The sequence below is a fragment of the Chionomys nivalis genome, chromosome 10, assembly GCF_950005125.1.
Source record: "Chionomys nivalis chromosome 10, mChiNiv1.1, whole genome shotgun sequence".
NCBI classification, from domain to species: domain Eukaryota; kingdom Metazoa; phylum Chordata; class Mammalia; order Rodentia; family Cricetidae; genus Chionomys; species Chionomys nivalis.
The window spans coordinates 50418228-50440475 of NC_080095.1; the positions used below are offsets into that span (position 1 = coordinate 50418228).

General features: G+C 39.0%; 1 protein-coding gene across 3 annotated transcripts in view; it reads right to left on the bottom strand.

Annotated features, from left to right (window-relative positions):
• Hif1a (hypoxia inducible factor 1 subunit alpha) overlaps positions 1 to 19238 on the bottom strand; it is a 46276-nt gene extending 27038 nt beyond the window's left edge. For 2 of the 3 annotated variants that reach the window (XM_057782391.1, XM_057782390.1), the window contains exon 1: positions 18830 to 19238. In XM_057782391.1, the coding sequence (XP_057638374.1) occupies positions 18830 to 18864 (35 nt within the window). In that variant the 5' untranslated portion in view covers positions 18865 to 19238. Of the gene's footprint in view, positions 1 to 18221; positions 18239 to 18829 lie in introns of those variants that run through there. The other variant, XM_057782392.1, reaches the window with a different exon arrangement.
• Between the last annotated feature and the right edge of the window lie 3010 nt (positions 19239 to 22248).

Genomic DNA, 22248 nt, shown 5'->3' on the forward strand with positions numbered 1-22248 from the left:
TCCCTATATATCCCTGAGTGTCCTGGAACTCACTCTGTAGACCAGGTTGACTTCCAACTCACAGATCCGCCTGCCTCTGCCTCCCAAATGCTGGGATTAAAAGTGTGGGCCGCCATACTGGCCACTTTGCTCTTAACTACACCAGTTCCTTGTTGTTCTTTAAAAAGTCAGACACATTCCCTCTAGGACCTTCTCACTAGTTGATCTGGACCACAGCTCCTCAATCCCCAACAAGGCTTGTTGTGGTGATATTTTGTTTGTGCTGTAACAAAGCTTGCCTAAGGATCAGAGTGTGGAGCAAGCTACTAGTTTGCCATAGAGGCCAGATAGGGGTGGCACATACCTTTGATCCCAGCACTCAAGAGGCAGAGGCCTACAGATCTCTGTGAGTTGAAGGCCACTCAGGGCTACACTAGACAGATCCAGTCTCAAAGAGAAACAGAACCAGGTGGTGGTGGCTCACACCTTTAATCCCAGTACTTGGGAGTCACATGCCTTTAATCTCAACATTGGGGAGGTGGAGACAGTAAGGGATATGGCTAGGAAGAGGAGGAATAAAAGGTGGGAGGAAAGAGGAGCTCAAGGCATTCAGTCTGAGGATTTCGTAGAGGTAACTAGTGACTAGCTGCTCTGCTTCTCTGATCTTTCAGCTTTCACCCCCTAATACCTGACTCTGGTTTTTTATTATTAAGGCCAATTAGAATTCTCGCTACAGTGTTGCCCTTCCGTTTTTGTCAAGTCTTTATTTCAGTTTCACATTCTCACTGAGATGAGATTCCCTAACTACTGCCTCCTTTCTATATTCTTGTCCTGTTCTATTTTCCCAAAAGTACTTACTTATACATAGTAAATCAATATATTTGTTCATAGTATTTATTTTCTGTCTCACAAATGCACATTCACACTCAAATATAATTACTTTTACAAAGGCAGGATTTTTTTTTATCTGTTCTGTTCAACTTACACATTCTAGGTTCTTAGAACAGTTCTTGACTCATAAAATATATGAGTTCTGGACAAATACATGAATTATTAAGTTGTTCTCTTTACTTTTTTTTTTTTAAATATCTATTTATTTATTATGTATACAATTGTCTGTGTGTATGCTTGCAGGCCAGAAGAGGACACCAGACCTCATTACGGATGGTTGTGAGCCACCATGTGGTTGCTGGGAATTGAACTCAGGACCTTTGGAAGAGCAGGCAGTGCTCTTAACCACTGAGCCATCTCTCCAGCCCTTTACTTTCTTTTTTGAGACAGGATCTTGTGTTATGTATCCCTGGAAGGCCTCAAACTTGCTTCAATCTTCCTGCCTCTGCCTCCTGAATAGGCAAAATTATAGGCATGTGTCACCACATTTAGCTTAATTTTAATTTTATTGCTTGGCTGAAATAGATACAGATATATATGTATATGATTATCAGAAAAAATGCAATAATGACCAACCATGACAGCTAATTTTACATACAAATTTAATAATTCATTTACCTAGCAGAGTTCTAACACATGAAAAAAACATGTTCAGTAAACAAATCATGAAATAAATGTGAACACTGGCAAATCTGAATTAGCCAGGTTCAACAGCAAGCAAATGCCCTCCTAAACATAAACACAAACAGCAATCTTATCAAAAAGGAGAGCTGAGATACTGAAACACCTTGTTGAAGGACAGCCAATGTTTAAGACGTTTCCCAGCTTATCATTTCCATACTCTGTGCTTTTAGTTTTTTTTTCTTGAGACAAGGTCCTGCTGTGTTAATTAGGCTGGCTTCAAACTCTTGGACCTTCTGCCTCAGCTGTGCTGGATTACAACACAACATTCATATCTTTGACTATTTTGTCCTAAGCTAATGTAGTCACGAAAATGTACAAATTACAATGTTAAAGTATCAACATCTGTGTGTGTGCATGCACATGCATGTGTGTGTGTGTGTGTGTGTGTGTGTGTGTGGTGAATGCACACATGAGAGTGTCAAAGGACAAGGCTGGTGTCTTCATCTGTCATTCTTCATTCTTCTGAGACAGGGTCTCTCGCTAAGATTTGAACTGAGGACTTCATGCTCTCACAGTGGTGCTACTCACTAAGTAATTTCCCTAGCCCCGAAATTTTTATTATCTTATAAGTACAACTCCTAAACCCAGCCAGAAAACATGACTGGATTTTGTTTTCTACAATCTTTTCCCAAAAGTGTTGTTAGTGTTCAGTATATTGATTCCATATCAATTTTTCACTTTAAAAAAGGGATACAGGTTACTCTTAAACAAGTATTTTATATTTGTTTTTAAGAGTATTTTTATTATTAACAGACTATTTCCATCTGTTAATAAAGCTAGAATATCTCAACCTAATAACATTTAATAAAAAAACATGAATGGGAAAATCCAGCAAACACAGGTACAAATTATAGTTTTGGCACTAAATTCTAATCAATAAACTTAAAAATGAAACCTTCGTTGGGTATGGTGGTACATGCCTTTCTTTAATCACACACTATCAAGGCAGAGGTAGGTGGATCTCTGTGAGTTTGAGGCACTGCAAGTCCAAGGCAAGCCAAGGGCACAGTGAGACCCTGTCTCAAAAACAGACAAAGAGGGGGTGCTGGCTGAGTTTATTCTCTTTCTCCTCTTCCACTGCCACAAAGTAAAAAGAAGGCTAGAAAGATGGCTCAGCAGTTAAGAGCTGTACTTCCAGAGGATCAGAAGCCTGTGACTTCCAAGGGCAACATCATTCACATATAGCTATACCTACATGCACACACAGACAATTAAAAATAACAAAAATAAATCTTATGAAGGGAAAGAGTGAGACATAATAGAATACTTCTCTAGTTACATGAATCATTTGAGTCCAAAGTTGGAAAGTCAGTCAGGTGACATAGTAAGACCCTTTCTGAAAAATACTCAATTAAGTAGTAACTTAACCTTTTACATCTTTCCAGACAGACTAGAAATTTAGTAATCTAATTTTAAGATCTTGAAAAATATTGTATTATTTGAAATTCATCTTTTCGGAACTATTTGAATAAAGAAAAATAAGTTATATATGCCAAAGGTCAATCACCGGCCAGACTTCCTGTACTGGAGACTGAGGCGTAAGGTCCAGAAATCTTTTAAAAGAATTACTTCAGGGGATTGTGATTCACGTTAAAAATCTGATCTCTTGGGCTAGTGAGATGGCTCAGTGGTTGAGAGCTGTTCAATTCCAAAGACCTCACAAGGCAGCTAACTAGCCAGCTGTAACTCTAGTTCCAGGGGATAAGTAAACCAGGGATCAAAGATTTGTTGAGTGATTCAATAACTATGGATCGAGGCATTTTGTGTCACTATTTAGAAATAACCTAAAAAAGATAATCTAACAAATCAAATTTCAACAGGCATAAAACTAAAAAAGTGGTTATTAACTAGGTAAGATAGTTACTTGCTAAGAACCAGATTAATAGCAAATTGAACAAAGATAGACCATTAATTTTTTAAAAATGACAAAATACGGGGGCTGGAGAGATGGCTCAGAGGTTAAGAGCATTGCTTGCTCTTCCAAAGGTCCTGAGTTCAATTCCCAGCAACCACATGGTGGCTCACAACCATCTGTAATGGGGTCTGGTCCCTCTGCTGGCCTGCAGGTACACATGCAGACAGAATATTGTATACATAATAAATAAATATTAAAAAAAATGACAAAATACTTTTTACTATGGCAACTAAATATACAATAAAATACTATGTATTGTAAAATTTAATTGCTGGAAATACACTACAAAAACACTCAATGACAAAAACAGTTAAGAATGTATGTGTATTTGATAAAATATATGAGGCAGTATTATTTTATAAGTAGGGTTCAAAGGCAGTAAAATACATAATTTTTGGGGGGGGATAGGATTTCTCTATGTAACAGTCCTGGATGTCCTGGAACCCACTTTGTAGACCAAGCTGGTATCGAATTCACTGAGATTCACCTGCCTCTGCCTCCCAAGTGCTGGGAATAAAGGCGTGAGCCACTACCGCATGGCCTCAAATAAATAACTTTGTGGGTTCCTCCCCCAATTCTTTGAAACTCATATGTGTTTATGTGTGTGTGTTGCTGGGGATGGAAGAAAGGGCTTTACACACGAAGATTTAAATGTAAAAAAATCGCCTTTAAACACCTTTATGAATGCTGCAACTGTCTAAGAGTTAGTGGCCCATTGGTAACAGCTGTGTTAACGGTTCTCCAGCTACTCCCGACTGAACAATGGGAGCTCAGTAGAGATGCTACCTGTCCCCTAGTGTTTAAATTCCTGGTTGGTTGAATCTATAGATGTGCACCCAAGGCTACATAGTGCAAACAGCACCACCTTGTATAAGTCATCCTTCTATTATTCTAAGGAATTGCTTCCAAAAACCCCTTCCACCTCCATATTAAAGATACCAATATCTGCAGAATTTCCTGCCTCATATAAAATGTTAACATTCTCTAGATGATTTACAATACCCACTAGTAGGTATCTAAATCTATTTAACTAGTTGCTACACTGTAGGATGACCAATTCTATGTTGTTAGAAATTCTATTTTCCACCCAAATGTTTCAATCCCTAGTTGGCTGAATCTCTAGATACAGCACCCAAGGATACAGAGAGCAAACAGTTTCTTTTAATTTATTTGATTATATACTATGACACAGTAATGGATTCAAATACAGATAAAAGAAACTAAACTTTGTGTATATATCCAAAAGGTATGTCCTTTAAAATTTCTTTGAATATGATGATGTTAAAAGTATACACACAGAAATCATGCCTTGAAGACCTCCCCCGCTTTTTGGTTTTTCAAGACAGGGTTTCTCTGTGTAACAGCCCTAGCTGTCCTGGAACTAGCTCTTATAGACTAGGCTGGCCTCAAACTCACAGAGATCCACCTGCCTCTGTCTCCTGAGTGCTGGAATTAAAGGCGTGTGCGACCACCATCTGTTTCCCATTTTAGTTCTAAAAGTTAACCATGATGAAGATGTTATAAATGATGACAAAGAAGTTCTTATAATACAAGAGTCTCTCCTCACCATCTACACTAATTGCTCCCAACCCATGTTAGTAAATTTTCTTAGTAATAACTCTCTAATCTCATTTCCTTGACTGTGAAAATGGTAACATTATCAAATGTAGTAGTCTCAGATTCCCTGTGAAAAACAGATGCCTCCACTGGTAAAGTGGTCTATGCCTTTCTACATTTCTGATACTTAATATGTAATTTTTTTAAGTTAAAAGATCAAAAACAATTAGAGGACTTCCCCCCTCCTTTAGCAATAAGGAACACAAGAGTTACCTTCAGACATTTAAAAGACAGATCTGATGACTTATGCGACTTCAGAGAATAGTGGAAATTACATGTCAGGACTTCATTCAAAGAAGTTAAAGCAGTGTTAAAGGTGAATTTTATGAGAATTGCAAAACTGCTTTCATTTTGGTGGCAATTAAGTATATTCTGGATTATAAATGATCCCTATTTTTTATTTTATGTGCATGGATATTTTGCCTGCATGTATACATGCATGCCTGGTGCCTGAAGAGATGAGGTGTCAGATCCCCTGGAATTGGAGTTACAGATGGCTGTGAGCCACTATGTAGGCACTGGCAATGAATCCCAGGTCCTCTGGAAGAGCAGTCAGTGCTCTTCACTGCTGAGCTGATGTGGGATTCCTCCTCTGTAAGCTGTGAATACCACTGATTAATAAAGGACTGCTTTGGACCTGTAGGGCGGAGCTCAGCTAGGCGGGGAAGACTGAGCTGAATGCTGGATGAAAGGAGGAGTCGGAGGAGGAGAAGCCATGTAGCCCTGCAGGAGACAGACACCAGAACTTTAGTCAATAAGCCACAGCCATGTGGCGATACACAGATTAATAGAAATGGGTTAAATTAATCTGTAAGAGTTAGCCAATAAGAATTTAGAGCTAATAGGTCAAGCAGTGATTTAAATAATATAGTTTCTGTGTGATTATTTCGGGACTAAGCGGCTAGAAACTAACTAGCGGCCTTCCTCCAACACTGAGCCATCTCTCCAGCCTGATTTCTACATAGTTTTATATCCCTGCCTTAAGTCTATTTGAGGTGATCAGTCTAGTATCAATTACTAAAAAGGCTACTTTGTTTATTTAAGACAGGGTCTCATAAGGCTGACCTGAAATAGACTCTGCAGCCCAAAGTAGCCTTGAACTGGTGGCAATCCTTAGCCTCCCAAATTCTGGGATTAAAGACATGACCACTAACATCTATCCAGAGACTGAGACAGTTCCATGCTCTAGCCCAGGTTAATCTGGGATCCCCACCCCCATGCCCATACTTTTGAGATAGGGTCCAGGCTGGGCTTGAACTTGAAATTCTCCCAGCTCAGCCTCCTCAGTGCTTGAATTACAGTCATGCACCACTACACTCAGCTCAAGATTACACATTTTTTAAAATAAAGTATACTTAGACTCGGGGTCCTGGGTATGTATCAAAAATTCACAAGGATCATTTTTCTTAGAGAAGACAACTGAACACTCGTCAGAATTGACAAATATGGGAATAAACTTCATAGTAACAGCTTCCAAAAATGAGACTCGTCCTATAAGAAAGCTTTTAATGTCTCTAAGAAAATTCTAACAACAGAGTCAACAAATTAATAAACATGACTATTGACAATGCTTAGACCTGACAAATATATTTTGAAAAATCTTGAAAAATTATGTCAAAAATCTAAATCCAGGTCATTATGTTTCAAGAAACTTAAGCTTAAAAATCAAACTGTGCTAAAAAGAACACAGTATAGTAAAAATAACTATATCAAATTATTCCATTGTGGCCTGAGCCATCAAAATTATTAGCTTAATTATTAACTTAGTTTATCAATGAATCTGATACACAAATATCTGTAATATATGAATAATTACATAGCTAATTACAGGCCTTAGTAGTTCAATGCTAGTTTTGTGATCAACAGCTATAGAAAACATTTGTTTAAAGATATGTGTGTGTGTGTGTGTGTGTGCACATGTGTTTGTGTTTAGGTGCTTGTGGAGGCCAAAATAGGATGTCAGAATCCCTGGAGCTTGAGTTATAGGTGACATGAGTGCCGGTAATGTGAATGCTGGGAACTGAACTCAGATCTTCTGAAAGAAAAGCAAAGCACTCTTAACTGCTGAGTCATCTCTCCAGTCCCTAAAGAAAAATAAAAACACACAACAACTTATTCATATTTAACAAGGTAATATCTCTTACTCCATTCTTAGTGGAGACGGACTTAAGAATTCATTTAAAATACTATTGTAATTGTGTTATCTATAAAGACAGGCAATTTCCAACTTTACTATTAAGTTTAAAAGCTATTTGATGGGATTCTTGATACTAAAACAATATGGAAATATCTTAAGTTCCTGTCCTCTAACAGCCAAAAATTCACTAAGAATTTCCCTCCTTATTTGTATCACTATGGAAAATATTTAGGATATATTACATAACAAAACAAACCTTCATTTAATAAACAAAAGCTAGATATTTATGGGAAATGAAGAAGAGCATTAGTTACTTTACCGTGCTTACAGTTCATTTTAACTTGGCTCAAAGAACCTCATTCTTTTAGGATTTGGGGGGAAAAAAAGCTCAATGATTTTAAACAGAATCGTCAAAGTTCAAAAGAGTGAAACCCTAGAGAGACGAAGCACTGTATGCCATTGCTACTTTATTTCCTAAGAAGATGGAATAACAGTAAAGGCTTGATAAGTCTGCTAATCATAAGAAAAAATATTCTAAAAAGCAGCTGCAGAATACTATGCTTGACAGACGCTTTACAGAATATAAATTTTGCTCGTTTGCGACGAAAACCCGCAGCCAATTATTGCAATGCCAGAACTGGTCACAGTCTTGCCCTATGTATGAGGTGATAATAATCTTACAGACAACCAAAAACCTACAGTGAGACACTTGACTCATGTAGTCAGAAAATCCCATTCACACAGTTAATAATGAATAACTCAAGCAGGGCAAACTGGCATTCTTCCAGGAATCTGATATTCAAACACTAGGAAAGGAGTCTTTTCATTTTTTTTAAATCACAAACTATATGAATGTAAATGTGAGAATGCTACATTCTTTAATTCTACATAAGCGTCTGTGAAGGGCAGAGTGACACTACCGTGCAAATACAGAAGTACACATGCCAAGTAACAATTAGATGAAGCCAGGGATTACATTCTGAAGACCCAGATTCTGAGATTCTCAGAATTTGAGATTCTCAATTTAACTGTTTCTTAAACCAAAGCTAAGCAGCATTGAGCTACAACTACACTCTCTTCCTTACATTAGCCCCAGCTGCATTTCATCAATTCAATAAAAATACTTCTAAGATTTCAAATTAAATATTAAAGATGATAAAGTTCATGAAAATGGCATTCTTAAAGCTAGAGAGATGGGTTCCACCGTTAAGAGCAGTCAATGCTCTTAGAGAGGGCCTGGGTTGGACTCCTAACACCCATATGGCAGCTCACAACCATCTGTAACTCCCGTTCTAGGGGATGCAATGTCCTTTTCTGACCCCTGTGGACACTGTACATACATGGTATACTTAACATATATACAGACAAAACACACATCAAAAAAAAAAAGTAAAGAAAGAAAATGGCATACTGAGGAAAGTGTAAACTAGTTCAAACTTCCTCAGAGGTAAATAGTGCAACTGGAACTATTATAAAATGACATGTTTTTGATCCAGTAATTCCACTTCTTAGAGTTAAGAAATGTAAATTAAAGGCTATTATTAATCCTACCTCTTTTAATAACAGGGAGCTTTAGATTTACTCTAAATATGTCAAACAGGGGAATATAAGGACATTCATACAAGGAAATGACATTCATCTAGCCTTTCAAACAACACTTTATTGGCAGTATTTGTTTACTATACACATCAAAGTAACATTTTTAGTTAACCTTCAATAATCCCCTGTAAATTACATCCTAGCTACAGTTTTAGGAAGCATCTACCGTTGTGATGTTTTTGTCTTTTTTTGTTTTTTGTTTTTTTTTAGAATTAGCTTTGCTATAAAGGTGATAATGATAAGCAGACTATATCAAAAGAAAAGTAAGAGTCATATACTTGGCTACATACTCAACCTATTATCGTGTTTAACCCTCACCATTCCTACACAATTCTAAAATCTTCTCCAGTTTTAAGACTGAAAAAAATACAGATTTTTTAAAAGTAGACTGAAACAACAGACACACTCTTATTCTACATTTTAAACACATATATGCACACACATGAACAAGGGTCTTTCAGTAGTGAAATAACCATAATTTCTGTGTATTTGTATTGTTCTCAAATCTTTTCTATCCACCAAAACCTTTTAAGTTTCATTAAATATCTTTAAAAAGGGTTAATTAAATCAAATGATTTTGAATATATCCAGAGAATTCCTACTTAAATGTCAAAGGGAATAATCAAACTCCAACTTTATGTTTTATTATAATATACCTGTACCTAATGTCCAGAGTTTTCTATGTCTGTGTGTAGGTGCACATGTATGGGAGTATACATGTGTGTAGAGGCCAGAGATTAAACTCATGTAGTTCCCCAAATACCATCCAACTTTTTTTTTTGAGACGTGGCCTCTCACTGACCTGGAACTCACCACGTAGGCTAGACCGGCTGGCCCAGCAAACATCAAGGACCTTCCTATCTCTGTTTCGCAGATGCTGCGACTACGAGCACGTGCTATATATCACAGCCAGCTTTAAAACAGGGGTTCTGGGAACTAAATTCAAATTCTCTACAAAGAGTACTAAGTTATCTGCCTAGCCCAAAGGCTTTTCTTAAAATATTAATTTTAATACCAAAGTATGGCTAGGGTGACAAATAAGTATAGTCATCCCCATGACTGGCTTAAATGCTAGCACAGTTTACTGAACAAAATCCTGAAACCAGCCATGAGACCACTGGGAGAAAGTAATGCTAATATCTGCTATGAATATAGGAGGAGGCGATAGTGCTAGCCTTGCGATTATTTGTTACCCTTATCAGGGCTTAAGTAAATTTTGTAGAGAAGTTAGGAAGGAAGAGAACTTAAGTAAGGTCCAGCAGTATGCAAGAACTCCAGGCTGGGAACAGTGTGGACTTAGCGTGGTAACAGACAATCAATCAAAACAGAAGAAATGTTATACTTCAGCAACTGCTGAGGTCATGTGCCATCATCTTTGTCTTTAGATACCTACATTACAGGTCTGAAACATGTAACTAATGCTCCCGAGTAGAAATATGGCACTCCAAAGGCATTCAAAACAAGATTTATGTTACTATACACATTTAATAGATCTTAAAAAAACAGACTCCGATAGAGTTTAAAGCTTTATTCACCATGGGTTATGTTTATTCATTGATAGAAATGAATTGATCTCTAGCTAACGGTCATCAATTATGCTTCAAAGTAAAACTTCAACATTACATATGCTGTATGGTTTGAAAGCTCAAAATTAGAAGTATAATCTCATATTAAATATTAAATTATATTTATTTGCACCATTAAAAAGCACATGTGCTTTTAAAAAGATAATTTCAAAATTGTATCATATTTACTCAAGAAGAGAGAAAATTCAGTGGATCAAATACTGAATATTAATTTTGGGGGGGTAAAAGATAAAAACTATTAAAGATTGTATATGCTTCAGGATAATAATGATGATATGTTAGTCTCTACTAAACATTTTTTTTCTATTTCATGTTTTGATTTCCTGAGACAAGGCCATTATATAGCCCAGGCTAGCCTCAAGACTTGGCAATCCTCTTGCCTCAGCTTTCAGGGTGCTGGACTATATATAGGCTTGCATCACCACTTCCAATTTCTAAATAGTTTTTTGGTAAATAATTTTATTCTCAAGTTTTTTATAACTCTAAGTCAAAGTCTTTCTTTCCTGTAAATAAATTTATAGTCACCTCAAAGACCTAAAATTAAAGGAAGAAATGATTAGGGGATTATCTCAAGTCAATTTAGTCTTTGCAGTCCTGGTTATGAATTACAATTACATTTAATCAGTTAATAGTAACACAATTTAGAAACAATGTCTAACACAAGGCAACTGCTCGTAATACCAAAATAACAACAGCAAACTATCATACCACTATTAGGTCACACCAGCTAGTTAGTAATAAAACTGATTTTTAAACTTAGGCATTCTTTTTGTTTTGTTTTGTTTTGCTTTTTTTGAGACAGGGCCTCTCTCTATCTCTGGCTGTCCTATGTAGACTAGGGTAGCTCCCAGAGAACTGCCTGCCTCTGCCTCCTGAGTGCTAGGACAGGTGTGCACACCACCCCGCATAAACCCAGACACTCTTAACTGGAGTGCTTTAACTCGTAAGAAATACCACCTCTATAGCATACCTACACTACAACATAAACAGGAAATGCCAACGAAAGTGAAAAAGGATATGAAAGTATATCAAACAGCATAATTTTAGTTAATGAAATCTTATCTGTGTGCCTAAATTAAAGAAAAAAAGAGACTGGGGAGGGCTGGGGAAATGGTTCAGTCAGTAAAGTGCTTGAAATATAAGCATAAAGACCCAAGTTTACTCCCCAAAAGAGTCAGGCTTGCTTGGTATTGCATACTTGTAACCCCAGTGCTGGGGAGGCAGAGATGGGCAGGTCCCTGGAGCTCATTGAACATCCAGCCCAGCCTAATCTGTGAGCCCCAGGTCCCAAGTAGAAGACCCTTCCTCATAGTTCCTGAGCTATGACTCTGGAGGTTGGCTTTCACATGTACACATATATAAATACAATAGCATACCAGCATTTGTGTATACACACATAAATATACATGAGGCAAATATTAAGTGTTAATGGTAATATTTAAGTGACAAAATTACAAGCATATTTTCTATATACTTTTAGGTATTTCACTATATTTTGCTATGATTGTGAACAACCATTTTAAGATTATATATTTAAATTTGGGGCTGTTCACTATGTCTTGTTCATAACAGCAAAACAATAATGGTACATCCATGCTAACTAAATATTATGGTAGTTTAAAGGAATAAAGTAGTTCTTATAACTAGCAATGAAAGATAGTTAAGATACAGTATTAAAGGAAAAAAGATTAAATAAATACATATAAAAAGCTGGGCAGAATAAATATATTTTAAGTTATGTAAATAGGGAATTATGTGAATTAAAATGATCTATTAGAGACACATTGAACATATTTTTTTTTTTTAACCCTAACCCAGAGACACACTGAACTTTAGGGGCAATTGCTTCATCAAGCTGGTAGTACTGGTAGTAAAGAAGGGAATTTTCAGTTTTTCTTCTACTCTATAATTCTATATTTATATAATTACAATGAAAACAAATAGATAGTAATCATGTAATTTTTTTAAAAAAGAAAAAAAGTTCAAAATGTTCTCTGAGAAGGCTTGTATTATAGTCTGGTCATAAAAACCTAAAGGCCAGATCTGAAGTCTTACCCAAATTCTTCAAGACATTCTGGAATGTTCTTTGTTTACTATAGCAGAACTGAATTGATTGCCTTCTTGATGGCAGTAAACAGAATCCAATAGCAGCCTGTTAATTTTAAGCCTGTAACACTAAGGTTGTCCTATGGATGACCCATAGATGAAATTTTTAAAAGAGCAATTTTATTTTAGTCATTGTATTCCGTCAGCAAAATACTTGCAGTTAATAACAATCACTAATATTCTATTTATTATGTATCATATTTTCATAAGGCCATATATGTTTAATGCTTGTAATATGGCAAAAAGAGGCATGGGAAGTTAAATATCACTCAGTGGCACAAAATGGAATCCAGCAGTCAGGATCCAGAGAATATGCACTTATCCACTTGAGATGGAGGTGTACCACACATAACAAAAGTCTGCTAAAGATGAGACGAGAGTGACTATGTTCCACATGTTTACCTGGCAGATACACACAGATGCCTTCTTTACTCAGAACACAGATAACAGAGAGACATTTTTAACATACTTTAAAGGATACTAACTTACTTCCCAGGCCTTGGACATAATGCACAGCTATGTTTATTAACAAAATATGTTCTTTAGTCTGGTTCTAATTAATAGAAACAGTATTAAAAAGGTGAGAGAAAATTAAAATTCAATATTGAAAAAGTAGCATGAAGATTACAAATCATAAGAAAGGTTCTTATGAAAAAATAATCAAGGGATATAGGAAGACTTCAAAAAAGAAAAAAAGCACCCTTTAAAATCCTCTGCATTCTCTTTGATCATTCAATAATTCATTAGCTGTTTCATTTGTTCATTCAAATACTTAGGGCTCATGGGTGACAGTATTTCCTATTAGATGTTTTTCAAATCCAGTCTATTTAAGATTTTGCCTATAGAAAAATATACCCAATCATACAGTGGATAAAAGAAGGGGTCTCTTTACAGGAACTTGTTTAGTGTCTACTTTTATAAGACCCATACAACATATCAAACTATTTTAAGACTCCAATTTTCCACCCTTAAACTCTGCTTATTTTTGCCAGTGTTTTTTAGCTGGACAAACATATCTTCACAAACTATTAGGAAAAGGGGAGAAATAGAGAACACTTGTCATTCCTCAGTGACAACAGCAACATTAAAGAACACTTTTGATTTGTCTAATTATGATAGCTCTAATCAATCAAGGACAGTAGACAGAAGCTATGTTCCACCACTAGCTTTTCCCCCATTAAATAAAATTTAAACATAATCTTTATATTAAGTATTCTAACCAAGAAGAATTTAATGGGAAAACATTAATAAATGACAGTGGAGATAAGCAAGCAGAACAATTAAATGAGAACATTTTGTTTTATAAAATGGTACCATTTCAATTACTATCTTGAACGAGGCTTTATCTTCAAAAGAACAAGTATACACTAGTTGACACTAAATATTCCTTTCTGAGAAAACTCTAGTAGACCAACTCTTTCCAAGCTACTAGACAAATTTAACTCCCATTTTAAAAGTATTTAACATTATTCTTTAAAGCTTTCTCTGTTCTCTGACATTTTGCTTTGTTTTGTTGTAAGCAGCTTCATTTTTACTGACCATTCACAAGCCAAAAACAATCTCTTCAATATATTTATTTGGATGACCACCACAAAGAACAAATGTCCTGCCTCCTCTCCAGAAAGAAACAAAAAAACAAAACAGACAAAAAACCCTACAAAGTGCTAGGGAGGCACTAGAGAAATAATGTTTGTGCACTACTGAAAGGAATATTAAAAAGGTAGAAACTACTATTAAAAAGGTATGGAAGTTCCTCAAAAACTTATTTACTGTCTTATAATTTAGCGGACTGACTGGGAACAGGACCTTCATGAGATATTTGCATATATGTTCTCAGCAACACAACAGAGGCAAAGGAGAAGTAATCCAAGTGTCAGTGGACAAACAATGCAGCATAGTTATAAACAGAAAGTCTTAAAGGGAAAAGGCGCATAAACCACTACGTGAATGAAAAGACATCATCAGAAATAAAATTCACAGAAAGACAAAACCCGTATGACTCTAGTTTCATGCGCATCCAGAGCAGCCAGGTTTGTGATTCAGAGAGAATGGTGGCACCAGTGTGGGAAGCTGGAAGTTGTAAAATGGCAATAGATTCAGTTTTGCAAGACAATTGGTCATATGACAAAATCTGCCATTGATAAATTTTATAATGGCTAGAATAGGATATTTTATGTTAAGTCTTTTTAAAGAACTAAATAAAACATACACAATCACTTCAAAGGCAATAGGGAGATTGTCTTGGGGTAATATCTTTAAATCTGCTTTAGAATTTTGAACTCTTTATATTTATCTAAAAGATTATGCCTAGCAAACAGATGCGTTTGTTAATTTTTATTGGAGAAAGCATGAATGTTAAAATCAAATTCAATGCACATACCAAGTATTTCTTTTTTTTTTCACTTCAAGAAATGGAGACAAAATTGTTATAATTAAAACCTTATGGTTAGTTGAAACATTCTCACTACACTTTTATCAAAAAACGCTGAGCAATGACAACATTGGCTGGTTAAATTCTTTTTTAAACCCTTCAGAATAAAGCAGAAAGCATGCAAATAAGTATCTATACCACAAGCAACAAAAAACTAGATAAAACCCACCTGTTGCTATGCTATCTAGTCCCAAAGGGGGTGGGGGACTGAAACAAAGTACCTTTTTCCTTCTGAGTTAAAATCAGTTTCTTGGTAGGAAGGCAGTTCAGCCCCCCATCTATATTTGGATTACTTTCTCCTGATGAGGAAAGGGACCTTTGTTAACAATCTTAGATAAAAAAGTGATCCAGTGTTTCAGATACCCATCTTTTTAAAAACTATTTTTAGAGGTTTAACCTAAAGCTTTAATATTCATGTATGGGAATAACATCTTACAACCAAACAACATAAACTATTCTAAATTCTTATATATAAAAAAGTCAAGAGACTAATCTGCCTTAGCCTCCTATACACCATCCTTGACATACAAAAATTTGGAATGTAAGCACAATATCTAAAAGCTTAAGCATGGACACCAGAGCCACAAGGACAACAGAAGCTAACCCACAGAAAGTTGGGGCACTCTCTAGACTGTAGTACAAGGTGCTTATAGGAGTAAACAGGAGTGAATGTCAAAATACCCTGTCAGCTCAGTAAACACTAAACGGGAGAGTGTATTAACCCGCATTTCATACAAATGAGCTGCACGCAACTGACAAATACAAACTCAAAGCCTTGCCTTGAGACAAAGGCCAATGGTCGTAAATACTGAGGTAGGCTAAGCAAAGCACCTTATTGCTACTGAGTTTACAGAAATCAGCATTTATAATTGTCTACTCAAAACTAGAGCATCAGAACAGAAAAAAAAAAGGTTACCAGTTCTAAAACCTAAAGCTACATTACCTTGGGTCTCCCTTGCTGAAATAAGCAGCACGACTAGAGTATGTGTTATGTCTAGGCCCAGAGTAAATTCAAAATGACCTATTTAGGGATGAAACACTCAGAAGAGGAATTGTGATGAGGGGGCCTAGAGTATATCATATGCTCAGTGAAACAACTGATGATAGTTGCCATGGCCCAGGGATGCTGCTTCAACAGGAAAGATCCCTTTTCAACCTGTGAATTCAATACTAGTCTTTTCAGTTTTTGAGCTACAGAGAAAAAAGATACATAAAGGCACAGAAGATATATATATATATATATATATATATATATATATATATATAGAGAGAGAGAGAGAGAGAGAGAGAGAGAGAGGGAGGGAGGGAGGGAGGGAAGGAGGGAGGGAGGGAGGGAGGGAGGGAGAGCGGTCTAAAGGTTATAGAAGTCTGAACTGTAACAACACATATTGGGAGGTAAAGATTTTCTTTTTGCAATTTTTTCATCTTAAATGAGCTTCCCAAGTAAACTTGGGAGAAAGAATTTTGCTTTTTTAATAGAAGGTTTGAAAACCTAAACCTTGAATATTTGGAAGAAAACACAATAGAAAATGCATGATGGATTTTGAAGTATTTTGAAGTAACAGAATGTTACAAAGACTCCCATTCCATGTTGGCCTAAATAAATCCATTACTTCATTCCAGAGGGTGGTAGTATCACCTGGGGGTGGGGGTGGGGCATATAATCCAAAAATATTTGCTAACTTGCCAGTGATCACAAATGGAAAGGCTTGGGACTCCAACTTGTGGGTATCTATCCCTACTCTAAATCTTCAGAATGCTGATTTTTCAAACAAGGGAGAAAGCTAAATTGTAATAAGAAAAACTATGGCTAAATGAGTTGAGTTTGATTTTAAGTGGGCAAAGCTAAAAGAGGAAATTAAGAAATATTTTTCTTAGAGATTTTACTTTAGTGAGCCAATAACTACTTAAAGTTTGAAATAGAGAATGAGCATGACATGTTTTCTGAAATCTAAGAATCCATATGCATGCTAAGTGAGTCAAGTGCAGTCCCAACAACTAAGAAGTCAACACCCCATACCCACTGTTAAATCCATCATGCATTTTCTGTTCTGTTTTCTTCCAAATATTCAAGGTTTAGGTTTTCCATACCTTCTATTTAAAAAGCAAAATTCTTTCTCCCAAGTTTACTTGGGAAGCTCATTTAAGATGAAAAAATTGCAAAAAGAAAATCTTTACCTCCCAATATTTCAATTATGTTTCAAATAAATTATGATTTCAAAAGCACATCTTTAAAAAACAGCACCTAAAAGTTGCTGAGTGACCCATCACTCATGTTTATTATCTTTTAGCGATATTAAGAATCTCTATATTAAGAAATATAATCCCATCTGATCTAAAGCAGCTAACATCTCCAATGAAAAAAATTAATTAACAGATGGGTCTGGGGAAAAACCATTTAGAACTGTGCCCAATGCACAACAGCTAATTCACTCATTCACTATAAAATTATTTTTGATTAAAAAAAAAACACTGCATATAACCAGTGGGTGTATAACTGTGTATTGTATTAAATAATTCAGCACTTAATAAGGTCAGTAAGTTGGCACTACACAATAGCAATCTACCGAACATTTAGAGCATAGCAGCCCCATCATTTCATCAAAATCATTGTAGTCACTTCTGCAAAATTAATTGCAACTAATTCTGGTAACTTGTGATGTTTCGTCTCGACTTGTTGGCTCACTTTAAAACATTTTCAAAGTGCTTCCTTTGGTGCATACAAACCTTCTGTGAACCTTCTGTGGAGTAAGGACCAAGATAAGGGACCCACAGAACAGCAAGAAGACGAATCAATTCTCTTCTGCTGCTATGGATAAGGGGAATTAATCTCTTCCAGAAGACTGGAAGGATTTAGCAGTACATTAAGCCAGTCTTCTAACCACAGATCTTACTATAAACCTTCACCTCCTTAAACTGATTTCGTCAAGGTTAAAATCCCGAAGAAGACAGAACTGTGTGCTGGCGGCAGGGGTCGATCGTACTACCGCTAGCTGCACTCTTCATTCTAGAAGGTGCTCCTCAGACTCCAACCACAAGATGTTTCTTAAACTTACAGCAAGTTTTCACGGACAATTTCTCACTTCGGATACATTTCCTGATACAATTCTTTTCAGGTGTTCCAACATATTTGCAACATTGTAACTGATGTGTTTCATTTGCTCTTATTATACAGTCCGCCCCCCCCCCCGCAATCTCATTAAATTACCGGCCTAAATTGAACCAAAACTAACAGTAGGCTGTTTTCAGGAGTGAAAGAGGCATATACATATTCACCCACAACGCCCGGCCTCTCCTGTCAGGCGATACAAGGCACAAGTTTGTAAAAACTGTAAGTTGTTTAAAATGACGCCGTTTCCCCAAATTCCCGTTACTCCGGAGGCGGCAAGTTTTTCCAGATCACAACGAGAGCCGCACGTGCAAACTAGAAAGTTAGCATCTTCGGGCCCCCGGAGCAACTCCCTAGCGTACAAAAGCGGCGGCGGCGGCTCAGCCAGGCGGCTCCGGGGTGGGAGCCCCGGGTCGGCCTCGACCCCAAGAAGCTGGCAGCGCGCGCAGGGTCCGCCCGGGGCCGGCTGATCGCGGCGACCGCGGAGGACAGGGGCGGCGGGAAGGCGCGGAAGCGAGGGGCGTACTCGGCCCTGGCCGGCTCGGCCGGATAGGCGCGCGGAGCAGGCTGGGCTGCGACGGCGCGGGGCGGGCGTCCGGGGCGGAGACCCCAGCCCCGCCGAGCGCTGGGCCCGCGACTCCCACCCCCCGCGCCAAGATGGCGACGTGGACCGTGGGGGAGCCCGGCGCGCGAGGCTGGGAGGTTGGGGGGGGGGGGACGGGAGGGGAGCGGAGACAAAAAGGCCAGCCCCCGGGAACGCGGCGGCCCGGCTTACTTTTTCTTCTCGTTCTCGCCGCCGGCGCCCTCCATAGCGAATCGGTGCCCGCGGTGCCTTCCCCCGCCGGCGGCCCCCGGGCTCGCTCACGGCCTAAGCGCTGGCTCGGTCCGCACGCGCAGAGAAAGGGGCAAGTCCAGAGGCGGGGTGCGAGGCGAGACGCCCCCCCGGGACGGCGAGGCGGGAGCTGCAAGCTGCGCTCGCCGGGCTCCGGCTCGTGCTCCCAGGCGCTCCTCGGGCTCGCTTGTCAGGGCCTGGCCAGCCACTGCCCACGACGGCAGCGAGGACAGTCCTCGCGTCCCCTCAGACGAGGAGGATCTGTGCACTGAGGCGCTGAGGCAGCGGCAGGGGGCGGGCAAGGGCGGAGGCGCGCTCGGGCGCGCGGCGAGGGGAGGGGAGGAGAGGGGAGCGGAGCCCAGGAGGGCGCGCGCCCGCCTCCGAGCCCGACGGAGGCGCGCGCCCGCGGACCCGCCTCACCTGAGCAGAGGCGGGTTCCTCGAGAGCCAATGGCGAGCGACGCAGGCGGCCAGGCCCCACCCCAGCCCACGTTGTCCTCAGCCAATCGGCAGGCGGTCAGCTGAGCCCCAGCTGGGACGCGCTGCCCCGCTCACGTGCTTGTCTGTGTGCGGCTGGGGAGGGCAGAGAAAGGGGCGAAGGGGTGCGGCTGAGCCCGGGGCTGGGGACTCGGCGACTTCGGCGGCGGCGGCGGCGGCGGCGGCGGCGGCGTCTGGCTTTGGGAGGCGCTGCTCGGGAGAGGGGGCTGCCGAGGTCCGAGCCTGGCTCGCAACCGCCCTGCTGTCTGGAGTCATCTGAGGCTGGCTCGCTCCTCAGCGGCGGGGCTGGACCCGGTTGCCGCCCAAGCCTTCTGAGTTTCCAGTTGCACAAAAATTAAAAAAACCCGACTTTGCGTCGTGGCAGCCAACCCCCTGGTGTTAGAGTGGGGTCCCTCCTTTCCAGGTGGCCCGGAGGTGGCTCAGGCTCTGCGCCCTGCCACAGAACAAGGGAAGCCTCCACGTCATTACGGGCCGACGTTGGATTACTGAGCGAATGCAATTAAAAATTTAAAACAAATCCTTCTTGCCAAACCTCTCAAAGGAAGTGAAGTTGCAGGGCCATTTTAAAACAAACTGTCTTAAGCATTAACAAACAAGTAACAGCTTTAATAAGTGAATAAGACTGAATTGGAGTGAAAGAAGGGGAAAGGCTTTGAGAGACTTACTTTGTTTCCACGTTGCTTTCAAAAGAGACAAAGATAATCTTAAATGGGTACAGAAAAGGTGCAAGAGTCGTTTGAGACTGCGATTGGTTCACTGTTTAAACTACGGGAAGGAACAATGTGTCCCCTAACCTGCAGACCTAGATAGGCGACTGCCCACCTGCGATGCAAGGAGCTATGGAATAAAACAAGCACCTTTGGTCGAGTTTTGGAAGCATAATTTAGCTAGGCCATGTCAGTATGGGCTTCTGTTGTTTTATGTATCCTGAGCCCAACAAAGGAACACTGCACGCACACACACGCACATGCATGCGCGCACACACACAGGTATTGGGGGTACATCTGAGCCAGGATGGGGCCTCTGCTTGAGACTCTCTACTTGACCCTAAATTGTTTAATATCTCATCTTTGCCTTATTAGTACATTCTTCCAATCTAACTTTGGGTTGCATATTTATGTAGGTATCTGTGGTAGATTTAAATAATATTCAAATCTAAAAGTAATGACCTCTATAAATATACATAATGTCCAAGTCTAGTAAGACAATAAACAATGCATAACGCATCTCAATCGACCCATGAAGAGACGATTAGAGCTGGGAATATATCTCAGGAGCTCAGCAGTTTTCTAGCGTGCACAACGCCATCCCTGACTTCAAGCAAAAAGCTAAGACTATGTAGATTGATTTTAATACTATTTTTGTTTGAAGTCTAAAACACTATACCCTTCCAAAAGAGCTTTAGGAAGTATCTGAAAAGAGGAAAAGACCAAAAATATTTACTTGTCTTCCTTTTGTTTTTAATCATGAAAATTTTTTTTAGCGGAACACTCTGGGCTCCAGAATTCAGAGTGAGCTTGGCTATGCGCGACAGTCCTCAGAATCTGATAACCCTCTTTGTGCCCCGGTTTACTCCTTGTGAAGTGGAGATGATATTTGTGCTACAGAATTATGGATGGTTATCGCACACGGAAAGCGCTGGAAACAATAGGTGGCAATAGGAAGCCATCAAGGGAGGCTGGTGGTCTTCTCTTTACCATCCCCACATTCACGTGTCTGCTAGCAGCAATGAGTTGGGCTTCTGTACTTTAACCAGTTTCGACTATTCAAAAATGCCAATCATGTTAGTGGAAATGCTTCTAGACTCTCTGACATCATAGCTTATCGGAGCATTTCCATCTGCAGAAATGGCAGTTCTAAAATCCTCAATCATTTTCTTCCTTATACTCTTAAGCAATTGTCCCTGGCCAGGGAGCATAGCTGTAGAATATAATGTTTTAAAAATAAAAATATGAACAGCCGGGCGGTGATGGCGCACGCCTTTAATCCCAGCACTTGGGAGACAGAGGCAGGCGGATCTCTGTGAGTTCGAGGCCAGCCTGGTCTACAAAGGGAGTTCCAGGACAGGCTCCAAAGCTACAGAGAAACCCTGTCTCAAAAAAAAAAAAAAAAATATATATATATATATATATGAACATTGTATATTAGCAGGTCTAACTCACTTAGAAGTATTTTTTATTATTTCAAAAAGTTTAAACTGATAATTCAGTAAACAAGATATTTTTGAATATATATGACATTTTCCTCAAGCTTCCCTTTTCCTGTATAAAAACATAAGATATGATATTTTGTGTGTGACTATAAATTGATACAAACATGAAGACCAGTAATATTTAACCAAGTAGTTTAAACACAATTACAAAGGTGCCGGATATGATCTCCTAGTTCAGAAAAATCCTACTAAGAACAGAACCCTGAAAGGCAAATTTTCTTATTGAATAAAACTAAGAGCACTCTTTTTATAAACTACCTATTAACACATGCATTTAGGTTGCTACCAAATAAGTACATGTGTGTGAGCAGTCTTATTTCATCACTTCATAATCTTTACCAGTGTCCAAGGTCCACTCCAACTCACTTTGCAGAATTTGCTAAGGAGTTTAAAAGAACATTGCAAAATAACTTCATTGACCTTTAACCCAATTTGCAGTGATTCACGAGAAGTCAGAGTAAAACTGGAATTTAAATTGCTACAAAAATATGGAGCAATGAGCCTTTTGCAAGTGAAATATACCAGGAGCCCACAGTTTAAAATACAACCAACTGTGTAGGGAAGATGAGCTTTACCAAATGATTCCTGGCTTAGCATTGCCCTTTGGGGCCCTTTTCCTCCTCCTCTAACCCCTCCCCTTTTCCTGCTCCTCC